Source organism: Stegastes partitus, unplaced genomic scaffold, assembly GCF_000690725.1.
Source record: "Stegastes partitus isolate 25-593 unplaced genomic scaffold, Stegastes_partitus-1.0.2 Scaffold614, whole genome shotgun sequence".
Classification (NCBI taxonomy): Eukaryota; Metazoa; Chordata; class Actinopteri; family Pomacentridae; genus Stegastes; species Stegastes partitus.
Window position 1 is genome coordinate 132,372 of NW_007578345.1, and position 11,678 is coordinate 144,049.

The window sequence follows — 11,678 nt, forward strand, 5'->3', positions numbered from 1 at the left end:
GGATGTAGGAGCCAAACTGAGCTGTGTGTTTGTGTTGTTTCTTGCTGTTGGTGTGTAACTGAGGAAGCTGAGGGTGGAGCCCACAGGAGAAGGCTTCAGAACCAGCTGCCACAGCATCTGGGTGTGGCTGAGGAAGGCAAACAGTTTTCTGACCATGCGGCTGCATCAACGAGGAACGAGGCCTTATTAAAGACTCTTTCATTTAAAGCTTTGTTGTTTTATTTTGACTTGGGATTCAACGAACAATAAATGGTCAGTGGGACCGACTGGATCCACTTCTGCCCATCACCACTCATCAGCATGTGTCAGGACTAAATCCGACTACAGCCATCAGCAGCAGCGGGTTTTGCTGAACTTGCCGTTACAATGGAGCTGTGCTGCAGAAACGGAGCTTTGCAGGAGCAGTGCCTCAACATCTCACAAATCAGCAAACGTGGGGATTTGGAATGATTAAATGCTCCTTCATGTGACAATTCCTCTATTTCTTAAGCTAAATAGAGAATTCAATAAAGCTCTTGGCTTAGACAGAAAATGGACAAAGATGAAAAGAGGAGCCACTGAAAAGTTCTAATAAGAACTTTAATTATCTGCAAAAGGAAAATTATTTTGTTCCTGTCACAAAGAAAATGGAAATTAAGAATCAGAGTAAAAAAACTAAATTCTACAGATAGATGTGTCACACAGCTGAATGGTGGAAGGAAGGAAGGAAGGAAGGAAGGAAGGCAGGAAGGACACTCTGTGATGTTCGGTGAAGCGTTGTGTCGTTCTCAGTCTTGCTGAATGTGCTTCTCTGGTCAGCGGTGACGCTGTGCAGACGCTGAGGAGTTCTGACAACACCATCCTCTCTGCTGCTGCTGCAGCGTCGGGACAGAGAAGCTTAATTAGCTCATTGAGTCTTCTGGGGTCATTTATCCTCAGGTTAGAGCCAAACCAAACAACTAGGAGGTAAATAAATAATGATAATAATCAAATATGAATGCACCGGCCAGTGTTCTTTAAACAAACTTGTTCTCTAACTTTCTAGCAATACGCTTCACAAACAGCTCATTGTGAAGACGCTCTGCTCAGCTGGATGCTTTCTCTGCTACATGCGCTGCAGACAGTGCTGACAGTGAGTGCGCTACTCTGCTGGATAAGCTTAGTGTGTGTTTCTACATTACCCTAACACGTTTTTTCTGTATTATCTTCTGTAATGAGATTTTTAATTAAATGTTGTTTTACATGTTGGACAACACACACAGCAGTATTGACATGTGTAATATGGGCCAGCTGACATATTGATTGGGTTTTAACCCCAGTGGACCACAGCGTAAACACGGTACTGGTCTTATGTTCATGCTGAAAATACAATAATTAATGTTGCATCTGGTGCCTCTTTCTAATGAATAAAAGGGTTTCACATGCACAGTCTGGCGGTTATCATTTTACTTCCAGACTCACATAAACTCACTTCTCACCATCACGGCACCCTGTTTTCGCAAACACTGATTCAACCTGACGTGCATTCAGCTGGGAAATACGAGATAGCCGGCTGAATTTTGGCAGCAGCCCGGTGGATGGTCGTTGCGCTCTCAGGGGATTTACAGCTCTCTTGTGAATTATAAATGAGGTGCAGCTCCGGGGCAGTGACAGCAGGTTAAAGTAACATCCAGCCCAGCTCGCAGCACTCCATCAGCTCAATGAGATCAGCTCTTCTGTTTCTTCTTCTTTTTAAATCAACACCAGGAAAAAAACAGTTGATATAAACGTTTGGTAAGACCTGAAACAAACCCGAGTGAGTGTTGATAATGATCCACTGTGGTCATGCTGATGCACCACGATGACAGCAGATATCAGACAGTGTGTGATGTGCTGTTGCCCTCACATGATCATTCAGTTATTACTAAGGTTAAGGATCAAACCACAAGATCATCTTCTGGTTCTTTTTGGCCTGAATGACAAGCAAAGAGCAGTTTGAGTGGTTAATATACTTGCACTTATGAAAATATGTTCTTGTTTATTGCATTTAAATGCTGTTCTGCCATTCTCAGTGCTGACAGGATGCGTCCTTGTGACTTTTGTGATCTTCTGATTTGTGTGAATTTCAATCACCTGACTTTTCACGTCAGAATTATATTCTGTTTTAAGATCAAATATCTGCAAAAACAAACATGTCCAAGAGCGTCAGCTGTCCAGCATGTTTGCTGCTAATTAGAAAATGTTAGCATAATAAGACGCTAACATTTGCATGCTGACATTTCCATTTGGCTTAAGGCACACTTGTGCCAAAGTACAGCCTCTTGGAGCTGCTAGCGTGGCAGGAGGCTCCAGTCTGCTACATGAATATATCACAAGGTTGGTGGCCCACACTAAAGGTTGTTTTTATAGGTAGTGCAGCTTAAAGAGCATGCATGCATATTTCAGTGCTTGCGTTGGAGTTTCAGTCTTCCAGATTGCCATCGGACACCTAATGATCCTTCCTGAAAGCTGGTATAAATCATAGCAAAGATTCAGCCTTATTTTCCGCACTTAAGAATCCATACTAATTCTATTAATGTGTCCTCCAGATTTATCAAACACTGATGTTCCTTCAAAATGCCGGAGAGAGAACACAAACAAGTCCCAGAGATAAACCTCTGCGGCTGAAGGACATGGAAAGATCAAGAACATTTATATGAAGAACAGTTTGGCACTTTATAATCTCTGATAGATAAAAACATCCCACTGAGAGCTGAACTAAGCAAATTAAACCTCGGCTTATTGTATAAAACAGACGAGGGATTTTTTTTATTGTTTGTTTGATAAATAACTGAGTAGCTGTTTTGTCCATCTATGTGAAGTTCTGTTGGTATGACTGGTGTGTTCACAGGTGCAGTGGAATTTGTTTGAGACGCAATGTGTTCATTTATTATGACCCACTGTATATTACATATCTGTTAATAGTTTAATTCCAGTCATATTCATCGCTGCTCATATATATAAACTGTCAGTCAGCCTTTTATTTATTGTTAATAGCTCCATTTACTTCTGTGTCTTTAGAATCTGCACAGTTTAAAACATACTCCTCCACACACATCTATAGCTGTGCAAAGCAGCTAAACACATTTCCCTTTCTTTAACCTGTTGCTCATGTTTAAGCTCGTATGTGTTTCAGGTACTAAGAGAACGAAGCAGAACAAGAAGGAATTTCCTCGAAAGCGCACTAATCCAATAAAGCTGATCATGATTTGGATTCTTACAGCTTTTATTTTCAACAAATATCTTGTTTAAAAACACAAACATGTTTCTCATTAATGTGAAAAAAAGTTTGTGTGGCTGCAAAAGATGACGAGAAACCAAAACGGTCCTTATAGATGTAACTGCATCCTGTGTTGGACTGTGTGAAGCCGCTGTGGCACAATGCACAACACAGTGGACACACTGCCACCATCTGGTAAGAGCAGCGTGTTCAGGGCCCTGCTCCAGGAAGCAGCTTCACTATCTGGACAACTCCTCAGTGTCGAGTCAGCCTGCTTCTTGTAACTGGCTTTAAGTTCGAAGGACAAAGATTTATATAAAACAAAGACATGGGCCACATCTAAACGTGCCCCAATCCGTACATTCAAGTGCAGCAATCTGTCTGTAGGAGAACTGGTACCATGAGACGGTGCTTCAACCTTTGTTTTTACAGTTTATAAAACTACATCAGCCAGTGGTGGATGAAAGCTTCAGATCTGTTGAATGTGGTGATACCACAACGAGGAAATACCTGCATTCAAGATATTACAAATGATCATCAGTTTGATGTAATGAAAGTATCACAATACTCATTATTCAAACCAAAGTCAATCCTATTTGATTATTGCATTAATGTTGTAGCTAATGCAGGTTAGAGCTACTTGGTGTACTCCATATGCTTCATTAATGTCCAGTACAAGCGCTTTAATCTTTAAAATCCATGTAAATAAATCAGTAAAATCAAATAACCCACTGGTTCAGTCAGAGCTTACAGCACAGTGTGAGGCAGTATAATGAATTCACTACTCAACCAAACCGAGTGATCACACCTAAATACTACCACACACTGCTCCAGGTGCCATCACAAACCACTCTGCTACAACTGGCTGCTGCCAAGACGCCCTGAAGGCAGACAGAAGCTTCGGCGTTAAAATCACTTGCACAATATCCAAAAAAAAAAAAATCATGAGAAGGAAAACAAATGCTCCAAATATTACGAGATTACAGTGCTGTGGACAATAATAAGTGAATTGCACACAACCTGGGCAGCTCTCAGAAGAAAACGTACAACCTCAGGCTGTCGGCGATTCAGTTGAGCAGCTCATTGAGCTAATTAGTTTACTGCACATGTATGCCTGGGAGGCTGAGTGGAATCAGGCTTCATCAGCACGGCCTACAACACCTGATGCATCACCTGTTATTACCCAAGCACCTCCCACTGCACCGTTGTTCTGCTGCACGTCCTGCACTCGACACTATCCATCCATCCATCCATTATCTATACACCGCTTAATCCTCACTAGGGTTGCGGGGGGCTGGAGTCTATCCCAGCTGACTCAGGGTGAAGGCAGGTTCACCTGGACAGGTAACCAGTCTATCACAGGGCTACACTTAGAGACAGACAACCAAGCACACTCACATTCACACGTACGGACAATTTACAATCACCAATTAACCTCAGCATGTTTCTGGACTGTGGGAGGAAGCCGGAGAACCCGGAGAGAACCCACGCTGCACGGGGAGAACATGGAGAGTCCACGCAGAAAGATCCCGGGTGTCCTTACCGGGACGCAAACCGGTGACCTTCTTGCTGAGAGGCAACAGTGCTACCAACTGCCCCGCTCGACACTAAACGTAGGGAAATAAAAACACAGTAATTCTGTCACCTGATGCAAACTTTTCAAACATTAAGCGCCTCCAGATTTGTGTGGTTACAGAGCAAAACACATGATCACTGAAACATGTCAAGGTACCGCTAACAACTTCATACCATTGTCCTATTACAAAGAAATTCTTAAGTCTACATGATCACCACACAAAAACACGCATTGCTGAATTTGACAAGCCGTGTGCGTTTGCATAAAGGAGCTGCCTGCCTAAAAGTAACTCAGATTTACTAATTCTAGTGGAAAGTTTTACGCTTTAGCTTTTTTTTTTCTGTCTGTTTCAAGGGGTTCAGCAATTCAAAGGACTGCAGCCTAATATGTTTGACTGTCTGCAGTGAAATCAACCTTCCTCCCCAAGTCTCCAAGGCAACATTCACCACTTTAGCCTTTATCTCCAGTCACATCACTCCAACACATTTCTACATTTACAAGATGTCTGAAAAATGTGACATAACAGCTGTTTGTTAGACGTCCGTACAGAACGTCTGCTTCAGTCGTGTCAGGTGTTGTGCTGCACAACTCAACCGTCTCTTTGTGCTTGTGTTGCTTTGATGTTACTAAACACAAAGCTGGTTAGCGTGTTCCTGTACGCCCGATACTAAAAGTGCATTTGAATTTGAGTTGATTGTTTGTGTAGGCTGCAGTAATTACGGTTTGGTAAATGTAATGGCATGATTTGATTTCTGAGTGCTGCTGTTATGTGTGCGACCATATCTACGGGTAGCTATTATTGGCAGTAGGGGCTCTCTGGGGTTATTGCAGCGTCCTTTGCTATTTCTGAGTGCGAATGTAGAGTCTATTTTCAAGGTTGCCATGGAAACCATTGTATTTGTGGTGGCAGTGATTGGTGCTGCCGGCCGAGCAAGACTCTGCTATTTTTGTCATGAGTCAACACCTGATTCGCGCGCTCACACACACACTCACACACACACTCGCACACACACACACACTCGACTGTACATGTCTGAATACAGATGCAAACAGACGGCCACACTCGCACATTGCATCAAACCACAGCACATACCTGCGACGTTGTTTCACTCACATGGAGCCCTTGAGAAGCTTCATGTGCTACACAAGCATGTGTACGTTTTCCCATCGTTCCTTTTAGTGTTACCAGACATCTTGATACATCTTCACCATGACAACAGTAGTAAGCGCTGTCTATTAAATCTCTCCACCCAACTGCATCATGTTTTCTGATGCTCCGCTATGCAGTTTCATATCTGAAGCAGATGATGTCAGCTGCTGATCAGTCCTTTATTTAACTTACACAAACATTAATGCTTCTCTGCTGCTGTGGGGTACGATGCTTGAAGGTGAATTGCATTTGAACTGTGAGATTGAACAAAAAGAAAATCCTGAAATAATCATTTACATGCTGAACAAAGGCGCGGTGACAAGTAGCAGAGCTGCAACTATTGTCTGTTTTTTTTGGCATTTTAGTCTGAAAAATGACTCACAATTAATTGCAGATTCACTTTTTGCTAACAGATTAATTAAATGATTTCAGCTATAGTTTGTGATATGCAGAAAGCATTATCGTAATCTGGCAAATAAAAATAAAAAAAGATGTTTCTGTAGCTGCTGTCGAGGCTTTTGTTGGGTAGCTGGCGTGATGAACCTGTGACAGTCATGTTCATTGTAACTGCATGTACTGTTCCTGGCACACTAAGTGCACTGATATGTGGGATGAGAGCAACAAACTGTGTAATATTTCAACCAGAAGACCTCAATTCTCACAGTGACTTAACCAGCGGCATTATCATAACAAGCCTATTAGTGGACTACATTAATCAATCAATGCATGAGAGGTGCTACAAATTAAAACGTGCTTTTAGATGCTCAAAGAGGTGGAAAGTGCGATTTCCATGAAATGCAAATGTGCGTATTATCACGGGGAAGCTTACAAATGCAAATGACAGCCACCCAGACCTCAGCAGCTTCACGTCCACTCCTTCAGTAAAGTAGCCTTATCCATAATAGCCCAGATTTCATTGTCCTCTGCAGACAGAGCAATGAGATGGACTGTATGTGGAAAAGATCACCGTGGCAACAGGAGCCCCAGTTTGAGAAGCTGGGATGGTGGAGGCTGAGGCCTGGCCTAATCAATGCCTCACTGTCTCAGTAAATCTTGCAGTGGAGGGCACTTTAATCCATGAAATTACTACGCAAATCATTACTGACCGACAAAAATAAATACACCGGTGGAGGAGCAAGAAATAAGGGATTAGATGTGGCGGAAAGGCACACGTGTTGAACACATGCATGGATTTATGAACACCAGCAGGTCAACTGGAGGTCATCCAGTCAAACCTGCTCCATGAAGCCGCAACACCGACGACACAACAGGAAATATATGCTTTGGGATGGATGGAAAATAAGAGTGCATCTTTACTATTCTGTTATCACAATAGTAGGGGATGAAAAAATGTGATATTTACCCAATTAAATCAACCCATAATTCTCAGAGGGGCAGCTTTAAAGCTTAGCTTGTTACACTAGGTTTAGATTTCAAGTGTACGGTCGAAAAACAGGTACGCAAACACACTTAATGTCAAGTTTTGTGTTTGTATTTAAACATTTCACCTTTTTTTTATGTGATTTTTTTTAAATCACTTTGCTACTGTTGTATGATGATATTCCAAATTTATGCAAAAAGTCAAAGTCTGGGAGATCTGTTTTATTTTTGTTTTCAGGGGATCATGAATATCTTTATCAAAATGTGTCCTTCCATCTCAAATCATGAAACGTTTAGAACAATATTTTGTCCGAGCATCTCTGAACTGAACGCAGTCTTTACAGCATAAAATGTGGATACCATTCTGGAAGTCTGTTCTACCAGAATTTGACTATCTAACAATATTTTTTTGTTTCTGTGAAAGTTCAACAAAACATTTCACATTAAAAAAGTATCCCATAGGTTTTATTGTGTATGACTGGGGCATGTAAATATCACTTTTTGACTTTTGCACTTTCCATTTTTTTATGTGCTCAAAGACGAGACTTCATTTTTTTCCCCCCATTCTTCAGCTCACCTGTAACCAGAGACCATTTGATCTGCTGTCCAGTGTTGCAGCCTCTGAATCGGTGACATAATGTGAAATACTGGTGAAGTTTTCAGTTCTTTATCTTTAATACTTCCTGAGAATATTGTCCTTCAGCGGGGCTTAAAATAGCAATGCGCAAAAAATGTGCTGAAAGGGGTTTGACAGGCAGTTAAAAAAAAAAAAAAAAGAAGAAGAATCTCACTAAGCACTTCTTATATCAAGCTAAAATTTGCCTTCAGAAATATCTGTATTTGATGCACAGAAAATGTTAGCAAATCAGTCTAGCAGAAGGCTTCTGACGATTTGAGATGAAACCTCCCGTATACTGTCACAGCCTGCCAGCACTGCTTTAAAAATCTATATTCATAATGCAGCTCCATACATTGCCTACATCTCTCCAGCACACTCACATCCTATTTTGTGAGGGTACCGTTTGACGGAACGGTGAGGACACTAGGACCCTGTGGAGACGGCGGCTCCGGTCCTGTTTCTGGCTGCCTCCTGCTCCATCTCTGCGGTCACTGTGTGTGAGTGGAGGGGGAAAGCAGAGAGTGAGCTGGTGTCTTTGCAAGCATTTACATCAGCATCGCTTCAGAAAAACCTCTGCTGCCACAGCTGTAGTCATCCAGGGAGAAGGATGCACAGGGCAGATCAAGGGATGGGAAAAGAAACAGGCTCTTACAGTGGGAAGTACCTCAACAGCATTTACAAGGTACAGTGATTGATTTCCACTGTGTACCTCAGCAGTGGGAGCTTAACCAGGTTTTCATCCTCAGAGACCAAAGCAGCAGACAGCTGCATCAGGAAATACTCTGATTCAGGTACATAATGCTCTCTGCCTTGTTCTGTCTCTGCTTCTTCCCATCACATTTCCTGATCCTCTCCACATTTTCTTGCTTGTTCTCTCCCTCTTCCTCTAATCTGCTTATTATATACTGCTGAGTGCAACAAATACATGTTTGACAACTGTGTTCTGATACATAGAATGTGGGCCTTGCTTTATGCAATGGGTGTAATGCATTAAGGATTAATATATAAATGAGTAGGCGGTAAGATGTGACCAAATCGGGCAGCAGGATGAAACTGAATTGGGAGTACCCCTTGTGTGATACACAGACGTTGCTCAGTGAGGGCAATCATTCATGGGCGATGAGAGAGGTTAGAGCTCAGTTTTTTCTAGCCGGACTTGTATTACTACCACTGTAGACAGGAGACAGAACATCCTGGGCTTTTGCTACATCTGTGGCACACAGCATTCATGGCAGCAGGCAACTGGATTTTCTTGATCTGACACATTCACACAGCAGCAGCCAACCATGTCTGTTTGTTGTCTGTAATAGCTATGCACAGTTAATATGCAGACTGCCTCTGCAACCTATGAACACCCTCAGGTTCTCCATTTGGAACAGTAAATTCATTCATACTAAGTGGTCAGAGATTCCTCAGCGGCAGACATCATATTCTGGTGCATGTGCACAAGCAGAAATCCTACAGCACACTGAATGTCAGACACACACACTGGGCCACAGCTTGACGAGGCCTTCCAGGACCTGGGACTGTATTGTTGTTAGACAAGGTATCCATGCACATTCAGTTTGGGCGTGCATACTCAACAAGAGCTCATACAGCAGCTGTAGATATGATGTAAAGGTGCTATTACCTATTCGCTGACAGGATTGGTTTTGGTGAATTAGCTCTTGCATTCATGCATTGACAGGATGTGTGCTTGAGAAGTACTCATCACCTGCAGCTTCCAGGAAAAGACCAGACTCAATTGATCTCTTACCGGAATATTAATAAAAAAAAAATCTGAACATGTTTTCTAAAATCCTCTGGTTGTATTTTTCCCAGATGATCAGTGTAGTCACACACATCTGCTTTGTTTTTGTGGCTCATTTCTGTTGCATTTAATTTTGTAAAATTCATTTTACTTCGTTCCTGCAGCATGTTGCTTAAAAAGAGTCCATGCTTTGAATAACGCATACTTCACTGACTTGACTTTGGATTATCAGTAAAATTGTCTCCAGTGAGATTTGAGGAGCTCGGGAGGATTTTAGAAAACTCTGAGTGACTGATAGCAGCTCGGGCTAAAGTGTAACTGAGCTGATGATGGGAAGGTTTAGTTCATTTAACATACGCTCACAACTTACTGCCCTCTGTTCTTCCCTCTCTGTCTTAGGGCGGGTTGTGACCGATGGCATAAAGTCTGAACCTCCTGACGATCGCAGCATCATCTTCTGGACTACAAAGCAGCTTCTGACCTAATTTTCAAGCCACTGTTTTCTGGCCGCACTTCCTGGCTTTGAAGAATGGGTGATGGGCCTGTGACTGATCCTGCCTGCCTGCCTTGTCCCGCCCTTCAATGGAGCCGATGTGGAACTCCTCCCACACACCTCCACAGCCCACATCCAACATGTCTGCCTCCTCTCTGCCCGAGGGCTGGGCTCTGTCCCAGTCGCTAGCCCTGCTGGCGATGCTGCTCATGGATCTGCTGGCTGTGGTGGGTAACGTGGCTGTCATGGCGGTCATTGCCAAGGCCCCACAGCTCCACAAGTTTGCCTTCGTCTTCCACCTGTGTGTGGTGGACCTGCTGGCAGCCCTGGTGCTGATGCCCCTTGGCATGCTCTCAAGCCGAGCCTTCTTCGGGGAGGCCCTGTGCCGGAGCTACCTCTTTCTCAGCGTGTGCCTCGTCAGTGCTGCCATCCTCTCCATCTCCGTCATAAACGTGGAGCGTTATTACTACATCATACACCCGATGCGCTATGAAGTAAAGATGACTGTTGGCCTGGTGGCTTCAGTGCTCGTGGGGATATGGGTCAAAGCTCTGGCCATGTCTGCTCTGCCGCTGCTCGCTTGGTTCCTGCAAGGCGGAAGAACTCCTCTTCTGGAGAGCAGCGGGGTCGGGGGAGGAGGTGGCGGCGGCGTCCCATCTCCCCCGGCTCAGGGTCACAGGCGCTGCTCGCTGCACTGGACAGGGGGAGGGTCGAACCGCTTGGCCTTCATGGTCCTCTTCACGCTGGTGTATTTCCTGTGTCCGCTGATGGTCATTCTGGTCGTGTACTGCAACATGTTCAAGGTGGCCCGGGTAGCTGCCATGCACCACGGCCCCCTGCCCACCTGGATGGACACGCCGCGGCGCCAGCGGTCGGAGTCGCTCAGCAGCCGCTCCACGATGGTTACCAGCTCCGGGACGGGGACCGGGACGGGCAGGGCGACTCCACAGCGCCCCTTTGGGGGAGGGAAGGCCGCAGCAGTGTTGGCAGCTGTGGGTGGGCAATTCCTCTGCTGCTGGCTCCCCTACTTTACTTTCCACCTGTACTCAGCGCTGGCCGCCAGCCCTCCAGCCACACTGGCCTCTCTGGAGGAGGTGGTCACCTGGATCGGCTACTTCTGCTTCACCTCCAACCCCTTTTTCTACGGCTGTCTCAACAGACAGATCCGGGAGGAGCTGGGCAAGCACCTGCCTTGTTTGTTTCGTCGAGCAGGGGTTGAGGTGGAGGACAGGCTGCCCAGCCGGGAAGGATCCATAGAGGAGAATTTCCTTCAGTTTCTTCAGGGCACCGGCTGCAACTTGGATCCTCAGAACTCTCACAGCACTTCCAGTCCGAAGGGGGAGGCGTGCTGTCCCGTGGCTCAGCCCCAGCCAGCAGAGCCAGCGCAGCCCATTCCCATTGATTTCCGTATCCCTGGACAAATTGCAGAGGAGACTTCAGAGTTTATGGAGATTGAACAGGCGAAAAACAACCATATATATACAGACAACTAA

The 11,678-nt window shown here is 44.5% G+C and overlaps 1 protein-coding gene across 1 annotated transcript; it reads left to right on the forward strand.

Moving 5' to 3' along the window:
- The first annotated feature begins 10,274 nt into the window (after window positions 1-10,274).
- On the forward strand, window positions 10,275-11,678 carry LOC103362893 (probable G-protein coupled receptor 61). Its single transcript, XM_008289413.1, has one exon. The coding sequence runs from the start codon at window positions 10,275-10,277 to the stop codon at window positions 11,676-11,678; it is 1,404 nt and encodes a 467-aa protein (XP_008287635.1).